Source organism: Camelina sativa, chromosome 9, assembly GCF_000633955.1.
Source record: "Camelina sativa cultivar DH55 chromosome 9, Cs, whole genome shotgun sequence".
In the NCBI taxonomy this organism is placed as follows: domain Eukaryota; kingdom Viridiplantae; phylum Streptophyta; class Magnoliopsida; order Brassicales; family Brassicaceae; genus Camelina; species Camelina sativa.
In genome coordinates this window covers 22,302,106-22,313,223 of record NC_025693.1, presented here as the reverse complement: position 1 = coordinate 22,313,223, position 11,118 = coordinate 22,302,106, and the positions used below count along the sequence as shown (strand labels likewise).

Here is an 11,118-nt window from a genome sequence, read left to right as displayed (position 1 = left end):
GGGTTAGCAATGGCACTGCTCATGACCATAACCGTTCTTACCATAGTCACAGCACAGCAAGAGGACCTGCAGCAACCACCTCCACCACCAATGTTGCCTGAGGAAGAAGTGGGAGGATGCAGCAGAACATTCTTCTCTGCTCTGGTGCAGCTGATACCATGTAGAGCAGCTGTAGCTCCTTTCAGCCCGATCCCACCGACCGAAACATGTTGCTCTGCCGTTGTCACACTTGGTCGTCCTTGTCTTTGCCTTCTTGCCAATGGACCTCCACTCTCTGGGATTGACCGCTCCATGGCTCTTCAGCTTCCTCAGAGATGCTCTGCTAATTTCCCACCCTGCGATGTCATTAACTAGAAAGGACATATCTTCCTTTTCTTTTTTATATTACCTTTCAATCTAATAAACACGCTGTTTTGTGTATTAGGCTTCCAAAACATTAATAAAGTTATGACAATCGATTAAAAATCTTAGTCGTTTCCAATAATAAATCCATTGTACTGTATAGCAACTGAAATTTCTGTCAAAGATATATATTTGCACACTGGAAAGGCAAATTCAATCCATACCAACACTTCAATTTATCAGCAATCCAAAAAACTTGAACATTCTTTATAATAGAAAAGCAAAGCTCAGCCGGTCCTGAGATGAGAGAAAGGTAATACTTGTGCTCAGCATGCTGATTGATCCTTAGTAATACGCCTTCCTGGGATTTCCCTGTAGAGCAATAGACGCAAGGTGAGTAAAAAAGATGTGCTATTACAAAACGAAAGGAGCTAAAGATAGCACACGTACCAATGGATTGGGTCTGTGTTTGTAACCCAGCATCATCCGCTTCTTGTACTGCTCGTATATATCATCCTCAGGCATAACTTCTCCTGGAGCAGAAGCCCCAACTCCCAAGTTGTTTGTCTTTACGTCTCCTGCCATTATAGGGTCTGCCATCCCCTTTCTGGAGCTTCCTATACCTTCACCTGTAATCCACTCCTCCAATTTTCTAAGCTCCTTGTCTCCATAGAGGCACAAGATACAGAAAGTAACAAGGGCACAAGTTTACAGATAAAGTGAGGCAAGTAAGCACCTTCTTTCCAACCCATCTTTGACAAGAGCTTATGTCCAACATTATCTGCTTGGATCTTGGCCTTCTCAGCAGCCTCCTTTGTGGCTTTTTGTGCAGCTGCATCGTTACACTTTGCAAGGAACTTATCTAACTCCTCGTCAGGGATATAGTCACCCATGTGATGACCTCTCTTTCCCGGGTCTGTGGAGGGAGTTGCTGAGGACAAACGTGGTTGCACAATATAAGACATCACAGCTGCCTAAAACAAGAAATAACAATAGGATTCATTCTCACCAGACGGGCCTTGAAGTGAAGCTGGCGGGGGCATTTCATCTTTCGACTGCCTAGGACGTCTCATCTTTTCTTCTTGGGCAGCCTTCTTCATGTAAAACTCCATCATTGATATAGGGTCTGCACCCCTCGGCCCACTAGAGGAGTCACCTGCAGATCAAACACATGTAACCCACAATCAAAGCTAGATACCAGTGATAGGAGGGAAACCTAGGCCAATAAAAGCGAGTGAACATACTGTTGCTGGGTCTTGTAATTGCTGCCTGAGAATATCTAGAAGAAGCTCCAGGTTCCTCAGGAGCATCATAGAGGGCTGAGGCAGGGATCTGATAACCTGTTTGTTGATGAGCTGGCTTTTGCAAAGTGATTGCTGCTGTGGACATTCGCGGGCCTGCATCACCTGTAAAGATAAAACGAAGGAAATTGGCACTAAGAATACAGTTAGATATGGTAGCAGGAAGAGCAGCCTCACATAATCTCACACTACATAACACATATAAATTATATTGTAGGATTAAAAAAATTCGGAAAAAAAAGAAATGAGTCAAATATTTTCTGCACACGCTTGGCTAAACATGTTCCGAAATAAATATATGGATAAATAGAACAGCGAAAATCAGTTGCACGGCTTTTGTTCTATAGAAATACAGAAATCTAATACTTACTACTGTGAAGTACACCAGAATCCTTGGTTTGTGAAATTGATTTTTCCTCTTCAGACAGCCTGAAGACATAGTACTTGTAGTCCGCACAGTCCTCGTCAAAAAGAAATCTGTTTAGGAAACAGGACACAAGATACATAAGGTCAACAAACAAAACCAAGAAAAAGAAAATACCGATGAAGTATGTGTATAAAAGAGGGAAACCAGAAACGTTAAACTGTAGATGCTCCAAAAGCAATGAAATACATACTTGAATGGTGTCTCCCCAGGATTCTTTTGCCGTGTAATATGCTCAAATGGCCTTCCATGCTTAGCAACAAAGCTTGCTAGTTTATCAGCAACTTTCTTCACAGTAGGATCACTGGGCGGAGGTGGTGCTGCATATCACTTATAAAACTGATTAATACCGAGTCCATGAACAACGAATGCAAATCACTCTTGTAGCAGGCGTGGGAGATATGCCAAATCATTCCAGCAATTGGATTGTTGGTTAAGGAAGACACTGCATTTAAGTAGACAATTAAATTTCCAGACTGTTTTTTTTCCTTTCCATTCCAGAAGAAAAACGCAGCTCCATCAATAGGACCCCTACATACACTGACAGGAACTTGGAACTATTGACAACGTAGGACTCCTAGGCTTTCCTCGTGTCATATATGACACACAGATTCATCAATAAAGACATAGAACAGACAGGAAACTCGGGACTCTTGACATCATATGGCATAACTGTTCTTAACCCTCGTGGAACACTTACTAAATGGAATAGAGAATGACTTATGAGAATATGGACCCATAAAAAAAGCAAGCTAAACTAGAATCATCACAGAGACTTCCACAAAGAACACTCAAACAAAGATATCTAAATAAACAGCCATTACCAACATCAGGTACTTTTGCTGACTTTACAGGCGTGACTCCCTGCTCTAACTTTTGACGCTTGGCAGATCCAAAGCCTTGATCATTTTTAGCATCCTCCTCATCCTCATCTTCTTCTGTACCAAGCTTAATAGGAGGTGCAAGAAGCTTAGACTTTTGCTTCAAGCTGAAAGCAAGCTTCCCACCTTTCTTCTGGGCATCATTGGTCTTTAATCCAATGGAAATTTTACTAGCAGAAGGTCTGGGATTTGAAACCCCAGTTATTATCTTCACCGGCTTAGAATCCTCTACAGATACAACCTTATCTTTCTCTTTATTTTTCTCCTGTTGAAGCTGTCTGAATCTTTCCATGAATGACCCATCATTCACAAAGATGCTAGGAGGTGCTCCTTTCTCCATTGCCAACAAACCAAGTGCAAATACTTGTATCGAAGTTTCTGCTGAACAGATAAGCTCTCAAACTATTTAGAATCCAACACAACCTAATTGAGCTCGATATACATATAAGAAAATACAATCGCACATAAATTCGTCTAACAGGATTCGATGATATCAAATTCTAAAGGAGCATTATTCCAAAGAAGTAACAAGGATATCAAAGATATAGGTGGAAAAAACAAATCTCGAAATCTAAAAAACCAAAGCTTCAGAAATTAACCAACAAAAATCCAGAATCCACTAAGAACGACAACACGAAAGACCTAGGTTACAACGAATCATTCGACTCGGAAACAAACGAACTAAAATTAAGATCTATAGAAACAATTGATTCAGAGAATAGAAAAAACAAAACGAATTAAACGGAAAACAGATTAGCGATGTTGTCACCTGCGCTGATTTCCCGATCAGAAGTCGTCGGACAAAACGGAAACGGGAGGCAAGTTGATCGGAGGAGATTGAATCGGAAAAAAAGATGAAGGTCGATTGTTGTGCGCCTAATAATCTTATATACACGTAAAGGAGTCCCTTATTTCCTTTTCCTTTTCAATTGGGTACATAAGGTTTCTCATATTTATAGTAAGGGCCCGAAAGTTTCATAGCTGTTTATTTTCATCCTGCTAGAGTTTAATTGATTGATACATTAGGATCTAAAAATAAAATTAGAATAACAGAGTCTAGTTGAACTAAATAAATCATCTTTAGTTGCTATTTTCTTCGAGAATGAAGAAAATCAATAATTTTCACTGTGGTCTACCTATCCAAAGAACCAAAGAACCAAACATATACAAATATCACATTTCGGATTCAAACCCGATGTTCCAAAATCCTTCAGGAGTCATTGGAGGAGCGTATCTATAACGATGCCTCGACACGCCTTCATGGTGCTCACATCTCAAGCTTTTGTTACCATTTCCATCATTCTCAGGATGAACAGCATCATAGAATTTCTTGCATTGTTTACACTCTACCCCTTTCAAATTCTCCCTCTCAGCTTTTTTCCTCACTGACTCCACATGCTTGAAACTTTTTTTACTCGTATCAGCAACTTGAATTCGCTGCCTTGATGGACTCGGTTTAGGATTCATGTCCTGTGTCTCGTCGTCTGAATCATCTTTCTTGGCAACATTGTGAACATGTTTTACTTGAACAGCGCCCCTTTTGACATTCTCAATTGGAGTATCTAGAAAATCATCATGAGGATCATTGCCTCCAGGAGATTGTCGAGACCTTGTGTCTCTCCAAATGGAAGCTGAACGCTTTAATCCGCTTAGCTGTGGAGATTTTCCAGCAGACGGGCCACTTCTAACACCAGGTGACTGCACCATTGGAGAGATGGAAGTGATAGGTGTCTGCACTGTTTTGATTATACTCTCTTTCCCACAGTTGCTGCCACTCGTGCCACTACCAATTCTCACTTTGTCCGCTACTTCAGTAGCTTCTGAGTGTTTCCTTTCAAGAGCTGTAATAAAAAAAAAGTAAAAAAGTGGATATTCAAGCTGAATGATTTGTCTAATGGAACAAGAAGCAGGCAGTTGAAGCATCATGACCAATTAAAGCAATTAATTGAACACAAGAGGAGTAGTTAGCAGAGTCAGAGACTGCCAATACTTACAACTCGCAATGGCTGGTTTCTCATGTTGTCCCATTTGGTTATACTCATCGTCAAGGCTGCCTTGGTGAAAAACACTGTCAGCAGCAAGACCATACCTTTCGCAGAGATAACCATACTGGTCTTTCAGCTTTTTGTAAAGACTATGGAGCTCTTTTCTTTTCTTTTTCTGTATAGCTAACTCAGATGATTTCTCCTCACTCTGGCAACGTAAAGCTTCCAAGTCAGCAGCCAAGTAGCTTCCATATCTGACCTGCTTCATAGGCATAGCGTCCTTTGCTTTACCCATAACCACTCTCTTTTCTTTCTCATGATCTGCAATCTTCTGTTTACACTCCAACAATTCCCTCTCTGTCAAGTTGAGCCTACTCTGCAAAACCTCTAAAGCCGTCTTTCCTTCCTCAAGCTCGTCGCTCTTCTGCCTAAGTAGCTCTTCAAGTCTACCAACATTCTCCTCAAACACCTGTGACCTAGTTGTCAACCTTTGTTTCTCTTCTTCAACGCAGCTTAACTTCCTTTCACTCTCTGCTACTTCTGCTGACAGATACTCCATTTTCTTCAGAAGATTCTCAGTCACCAATGTCTTCTTCGAAACATCCTCAGCCTTCACCTTAAGGCTCCTCACTTCAGTAAGAATCATATTAATCCCATCTTCACTAAGCTCATCCGAACCTTTAACCTGTAACAACTGAACTAACCCACAATACAAATCTCTAGCATCATTAACTTCCTTAGATCTACTCATGAGCTTCTTTTTCAAATGATCAATATAGTCTTGTAAACTCGTCAATCTAAGAGGCGTAGAAGCAGTTTTATCAAGTTGTTCAGCTAGCTTCTCCTTATCCTTGATCAAATCCAGATTCTTAGACTTAATCAGCTGATTCTCAACCTTAAGCTCCTCAACCTGAGATAACAGAGATTTCTCTCTCTCTTTCCACGCATCACAAGCACCAAGACGAGCCTCTGAATAAACTTTTTCCAAAGCTTTGGATCTAGATTGTATATTCGGAAACAACTGGCTACAAAAAATGTACTCGATCTGAGATATTCGATCTTTGGCTTCTTGGATTGTAGCAACCATTATGGTACTGAGACCAGTTATGTACTTGGCTTCTATACCATCAACTGTCTCATCTCCCATCTTCAAAACTGTAAATCAGAAATTGCAAAAAAATGGATCATCAACAAAGCCCCAGAAAATTAGGGCATTTCGCTACCTAAAACATCACAACAAAAATTTCAATTTCCTTACAACTCTGATCTCGGATCGAATCAGTTCTTCTACAAATCAATTGGATCTAATAAACATTGGAGAAAACGAAGAAGTGTAAACTTACATTTGGAAATGAAACGACCCAGAAGCTTTTGATGATTGATTCGGAGATGTGAAAAAACCCAGAAGACTAATCTGGGAATTAGAGAGTATCCAAATTGTTTTTAAGATTAATTGCCGTCTCTTTCCCTCTATAATTTCGGAATTTTCGCGCGTTGAGATTTTTAGTACTTCAAAAATTTTCAAGTTTCAGTGGAGGGAGGCTTACCCGAGAAGCTTGCTAGAAGACCCGACCCGATTTTAAGTTTGTTGGAGCGGATAACTCGCAAATCCGACCCGATGTTATGGCCTGTTCGGGGTAAAGGTAAAGCCCACAGAAGCCCATAATATTAACACAACAATTCCCACGTCTCGTATTTTTCCACGTGGCGTGGCTTTTGGGATTTCTATTAAATGATAAAGAAATAGTAACCCCAATGGACGAGAGGTGTGATGTGAATAAATAAAGCTGCAACGGTAACAAGAGAGAGCCACGTGCGCGCACATATGGCTCTGTAACGTTCACTCCAACGGTTACATTCTTCTACTCCTTCTTTTTCTCTCCATCCAAGAACTCTTTCTCTTCTCTCTCTGTGTCTCTCTCAATCTCTGTATTCTCTCTAATGGAGCCTGCTCAGATCGATTGGAAGCGAATCGATTCTCGTTTTGTTGAAGACGTTTTCTACGAACACATAAGAGCTCCTAAGTGGTTCGATTTCTCGGCTCCAAGCCATTTAGACACTGTTGACGACGATGCTTGGTTCTGCAAACCTGGTAATATTCAAGAAACTCTCTCTTTCCCCAATTCTTCGTTTATTCTTCTGCATATCTTTACTAATTCTGCCTTTTATCTCAAATTCAAGACTGTAATCACCCCAAGAGACCTGAAGACTTTTTCTCAACGCCCACTTCTTCCAAGGTTTGCTTCTCCTTCTTCTTTTACTTTCTTGTTTCCTCACAAAGATATGAATCATAATTGAAGTTATAGTTTCTTCGGCTGCCCAAAGGTTTAAACTTTACTAAACTTACCCTCGTGTTTCTTTCTGTTTTTGAAGCATCCGAGTCTGAGGGATACGAATGAGCAGAATCAGAGGTACAATTGAGAGAGATGCTCTTTTTAACTCTCTACTTGAAATCTCCAACCTCAATGTTTTGCTATGGTTTTTGACTGACTCTTATATCCCATTTACTTGTATAGAAGGAGGGGATATGGCTTATCACCGTCTACTCCAAAAAACCAAGAAAGTGAAAATCAGAACCCAAACTTAGCCACACCTCCAAGCTACCAAATCAAATCCTGGAGATCAGCAATTAAATCAACTTCTGTCAAGAAACCGAATAAAGAAGCACCGAGACTAAAGAGCACACAGTCAGCTAGGAATCTGTTTTCAGGGAGAGACATATTTGGGCACATCTCAGATTTTTGCTATGAGTTGAAGAGATTAGCCACAAGGGTAACTGAGAGAGAAGAAACTGGGAAGTCTGAAGTGAAGGAGATTCATCATCAAGTGGGTGGTGGGGTAATAAACCAGCCTTACTCTGCTCATGACTTGGAATTGAAAAAAGAAAGAAAGCCATTGCTTGAAGTAAGCAAAGATAAACTCCAAGAGTCCACGGATGTTAAAGGAAGCACCTTTAAAGAGAACCGTAGAAGAAAGAAGTAAGTTTTACCATGTTGCTTGCAGTATAATTGTGTTTATGCAAAAACCAACATAGAATTGAGTTACTAAACTTTGGGTATTTGCAGGAGAGTGGATGATGCAGAGAACATTCCTGTCTCACTTAATGTGGAGACTGTAAAGAGCAAAGGAGAGGATGGTAGAAGAAACAAGTAAGTTTTTGCTTCTTAATTAACTTTCATTTTATATGTTTTAAGTCTGAGACATACTACTGATGAGGTGAGGTAAGTAAATAAAGTACTAAACTTTGGATTCTGTGATGATTTTTTTTCAGGAGAATGGATGATGCAGAGAACATCCCTATTCCTCTAAAACTGGAGACTGTAAAGAACAAAGGACACGAACGATTCCTGCAGCAAATCAGAACAAATCCACCATCTCCTCAGTGCTTCTCAGAGAACCGCACAGCTCCTTTGAAACCCTTGAGGACCAAACCTACGGTATGTTATCATACCCTTTCCTTTCCTTGCTAAAAAAAACAGACACATACTAAGCTTAAAGTCTAACCCTTTTAAGTCAAATTCTGCAACACCAAATTGAGTTCTGTCTTTGTGTACACAGGAAGTGTTGAAGAGAAAAGAGGATGAAGCAGAAGAAGAGAAGAACAGAAAGAGTGGAGAAGCCAAGGAAACAGTAGCAAGGGGCTTGGACGTTCTCTGGTTCTTAAAGCCTTGCACTTTAGCCAACTAAAAACAACTTTTTTTCCAAATTCATTCGTTCTATATTTGATTCATTCTTTTGTTGTTAATTTCCTTTATTTCAACTGTAACTACTAAACGAGATGATAATTTTGCTCAGATTCCCACATAATATGTAATCCCTGAAAAGTTTGATTCAATCTCTCACTTTTCTTTTACACATACACCGATTTGATTCTAAAATAAAACAGAGATTAGAGAACAAAAAGAGGGAGATCTGTCTCTAATCATTATTAAGATCAACAACCACCACCAAAAAAAAAAAAGAACACCTAAAAATCAAAAACATAATATATATGTGATGAAGAACACAAGAAGGAAATTACATATAATATCTACAGAGAAAGGAAGAGAAGACGAACACAAATTTTTTTTAAGAAGCGACAGCGAGAGGGCGAGAAGTGGAGAAGAAGCAATCAAGGAGCCTAGACCAAGCAATTCTAGCGCGAGGGAAGAGTCTCCGGCTATAAACCCTACCTTCCATTCCCATCTCTTCCATCGTCTCCACGAACACCGTTAAACATCTTACCGGCGGTATGTAGAGAGTTAACGGCGCCGCCGAGAACGCTATCGTGAAAAACAGCTGTAACATTTTTTTCTTTTCTTTCTCTCTTCTTTTTTTTTTGTTTGGTTGTTTTTGTTTCAGGGGAAAAACGCAGATCTTGATTTTAGTATTCTTTTGCTTTTGTTTGGGTTTAGTAATATTATTATTACAGGTACCTAACAAAAAAACTTGTAATAACGTAATATGACTCGATTACTAAGAAAAAAAAAAAGAGATAAAAAGAAGATTTGGTTTGATAATCACGTGTTATCCTTCTTTCCACAACTCCCCAATTCAATTTTAACTTTTTATCATAAGCTTCCTGCCATTTCTAGTATCTACTGCTTTATTGTAGAACCGACACTTTTAATCCCTAGTTCTGGTAGTATTTATTATTTGTCGTACCATAAAAATGTTTTACATTCTTATCCGTAGAGGTCATACGACGTCACGTCAGTTGTTAACGCGTTGCAATGTCCATGAGTTGACTTTTCATATCATTGGTTAAAAAGGATTAGGTTTCACACACAGACAACAACATAAGATATTTTTAGACATATATTGATGATATTCATGTCTGAATAACAAGAAGAACATGTTTTGAATTCATCCTTCTAACTTTTAATCAAATCTATTACAATTTTGAAACACTTATTTTCCCTCAACAGTTCTTTATACTTGGTTCCCAGGCAAAAAAAGAAAGAAGCTAATCAAGTTACATACAGATTCTAAAGGTATAGAAGGCAAAAAAGAAGAAGAAGAAGCTCACGTTGTTTCCAAATATAGCCCTCACGTTCTTGTCCTCTTTTGTTTCTGATGAACAAATCGAACCCCTTGCTTCCCGAGCTCAACCGTCTTCACTTTTCCATTCTCCAGCGTCACCATCAACTTCGATGTGCCTCCTCCTCCTACTTCACTCACCACTCCTTTCTCCCTGTTTTCTTTGTTTGTTACCTTATTTGTTAGGAACCCTGAATAATTTTAACATGTTTTAAGGTAAAGACAAAAACAAATCACATATACCATGAATTATCCGAGGCCTCGTGTATTTGAACCTTTTTCCCTTTCGCATCTTTCCCCAATTTCTTCAGAATCCAACTAGCATCAAGCATTTCGTCTAACAAACTGTCTTCACGTGACAGCGATGCATCTTCATCTTCATTGAACCCTGACTTTTCAGCTGGAGGTGATGCTCTTTTCCTCTTAGACCTATGTCCTTTACCAGATTTACCTCTTTCATAGACAATGCTAGGGGCTTCACCTTCTTGGCTCTCCGGATTATGTTTCTTTATTTTCAGTTTCAACAATCGTCTTGAATCTTTCTGCAATGAATCATGCGAGCCACTATTTAAATCTCCTCTGCTATCTGAGTGTCTCCCTATGATTCCGCCCTCAGCCTTTGAAGTGACTACTTCACCTCGAGACCCTCTCTTTTCGTCATTATTCTTTCCCAACAAACTGCGATGCTGTTCTTGGGACAACACTTCTTCTGTTTGCAATTTCTCTTGCTTTCCTGAAATCACCAAAGCTCTTTTTATTACTATGTTTATGCCGTATCAATTAAAAACAAGAAATAACTGAAAAGAAAGTTACGAGAACATGCAAAATTTTACACTAAACATACCATTGGATTTGGAGGAAAGCTTTGATACATCGCAGCTCGTAGAGTTTGTAACCCCCGTCTTTCGAGGACCTATACTTATCACCAATTTTTTCGCCTTCACAGTATTCAGCTCTGTAGTGTGTTTTCCAAATTTCTCACTATCTGAATCTTGAGGCTTGCTAGTTTTTATCCTGAGAACTCTCAATGGCTTCTCTTCTTCACCACTGACCATAGCCTTCTCAGAAACTTTTCTTTCCACAGATCTAGGCTGATTGATAAGAGAGGCACCACCAGTTTGCCCAACTACCCCAGCACTAGCTTTCAGGCTAGCAATTAGCTCTTT

The 11,118-nt window shown here is 39.6% G+C and overlaps 6 protein-coding genes across 10 annotated transcripts in view; 2 read left to right on the top strand and 4 right to left on the bottom strand.

Annotated features, from left to right (window-relative positions):
* Positions 7-371, top strand: LOC104711763 (putative lipid-transfer protein DIR1). The gene has a single exon (XM_019229301.1). It carries the CDS (start codon positions 10-12, stop codon positions 352-354), a length of 345 nt encoding a protein of 114 aa, XP_019084846.1. The 5' UTR covers positions 7-9; the 3' UTR covers positions 355-371.
* LOC104711761 (SURP and G-patch domain-containing protein 1-like protein) lies at positions 457-3,839 on the bottom strand. Of its 2 annotated transcripts, none has more exons than XM_010428510.2 (9): positions 3,718-3,839; positions 2,892-3,326; positions 2,261-2,387; positions 2,014-2,120; positions 1,587-1,748; positions 1,352-1,498; positions 1,079-1,273; positions 793-971; positions 457-714 (listed from the first exon to the last, which is right to left on the bottom strand). In XM_010428510.2, exons 2-9 carry the CDS (start codon positions 3,286-3,288, stop codon positions 688-690), a joined length of 1,341 nt encoding a protein of 446 aa, XP_010426812.1. In that variant the 5' UTR covers positions 3,289-3,326; positions 3,718-3,839; the 3' UTR covers positions 457-687. The 2 variants fall into 2 exon arrangements, with proteins under 2 accessions (XP_010426812.1, XP_010426813.1); XM_010428511.1 differs by having other exon boundaries at positions 2,892-3,329; positions 3,718-3,819.
* LOC104711760 (protein gamma response 1-like) lies at positions 4,009-6,508 on the bottom strand. The gene is made up of 3 exons (XM_010428507.2): positions 6,277-6,508; positions 4,943-6,088; positions 4,009-4,789 (listed from the first exon to the last, which is right to left on the bottom strand). The coding sequence occupies exons 2-3, from the start codon at positions 6,078-6,080 to the stop codon at positions 4,122-4,124; spliced, it is 1,806 nt and encodes a 601-aa protein (XP_010426809.1). The 5' UTR covers positions 6,081-6,088; positions 6,277-6,508; the 3' UTR covers positions 4,009-4,121.
* On the top strand, positions 6,715-8,768 carry LOC104711758. Its single transcript, XM_010428504.2, has 7 exons — positions 6,715-7,025; positions 7,115-7,170; positions 7,307-7,344; positions 7,450-7,911; positions 7,999-8,082; positions 8,205-8,370; positions 8,492-8,768. The coding sequence occupies exons 1-7, from the start codon at positions 6,875-6,877 to the stop codon at positions 8,618-8,620; spliced, it is 1,086 nt and encodes a 361-aa protein (XP_010426806.1). The 5' UTR covers positions 6,715-6,874; the 3' UTR covers positions 8,621-8,768.
* LOC104711759 lies at positions 8,741-9,352 on the bottom strand. The gene has a single exon (XM_010428505.2). It carries the CDS (start codon positions 9,218-9,220, stop codon positions 9,002-9,004), a length of 219 nt encoding a protein of 72 aa, XP_010426807.1. The 5' UTR covers positions 9,221-9,352; the 3' UTR covers positions 8,741-9,001.
* Positions 9,755-11,118, bottom strand: part of LOC104711756 — a 4,669-nt gene continuing 3,305 nt past the window's right edge. The window contains exons 11-13 of one of the 4 annotated variants that reach the window (XM_010428502.1): positions 10,797-11,066; positions 10,196-10,685; positions 9,755-10,106 (exon numbers count right to left, since the gene is read on the bottom strand). In XM_010428502.1, coding sequence (XP_010426804.1) covers positions 9,962-10,106; positions 10,196-10,685; positions 10,797-11,066 — 905 coding nt within the window. In that variant the 3' untranslated portion in view covers positions 9,755-9,961. Of the gene's footprint in view, positions 10,114-10,195; positions 10,686-10,796 lie in introns of all 4 variants that reach the window. The other 3 variants (XM_019229300.1, XM_019229299.1, XM_010428503.1) reach the window with 3 other exon arrangements.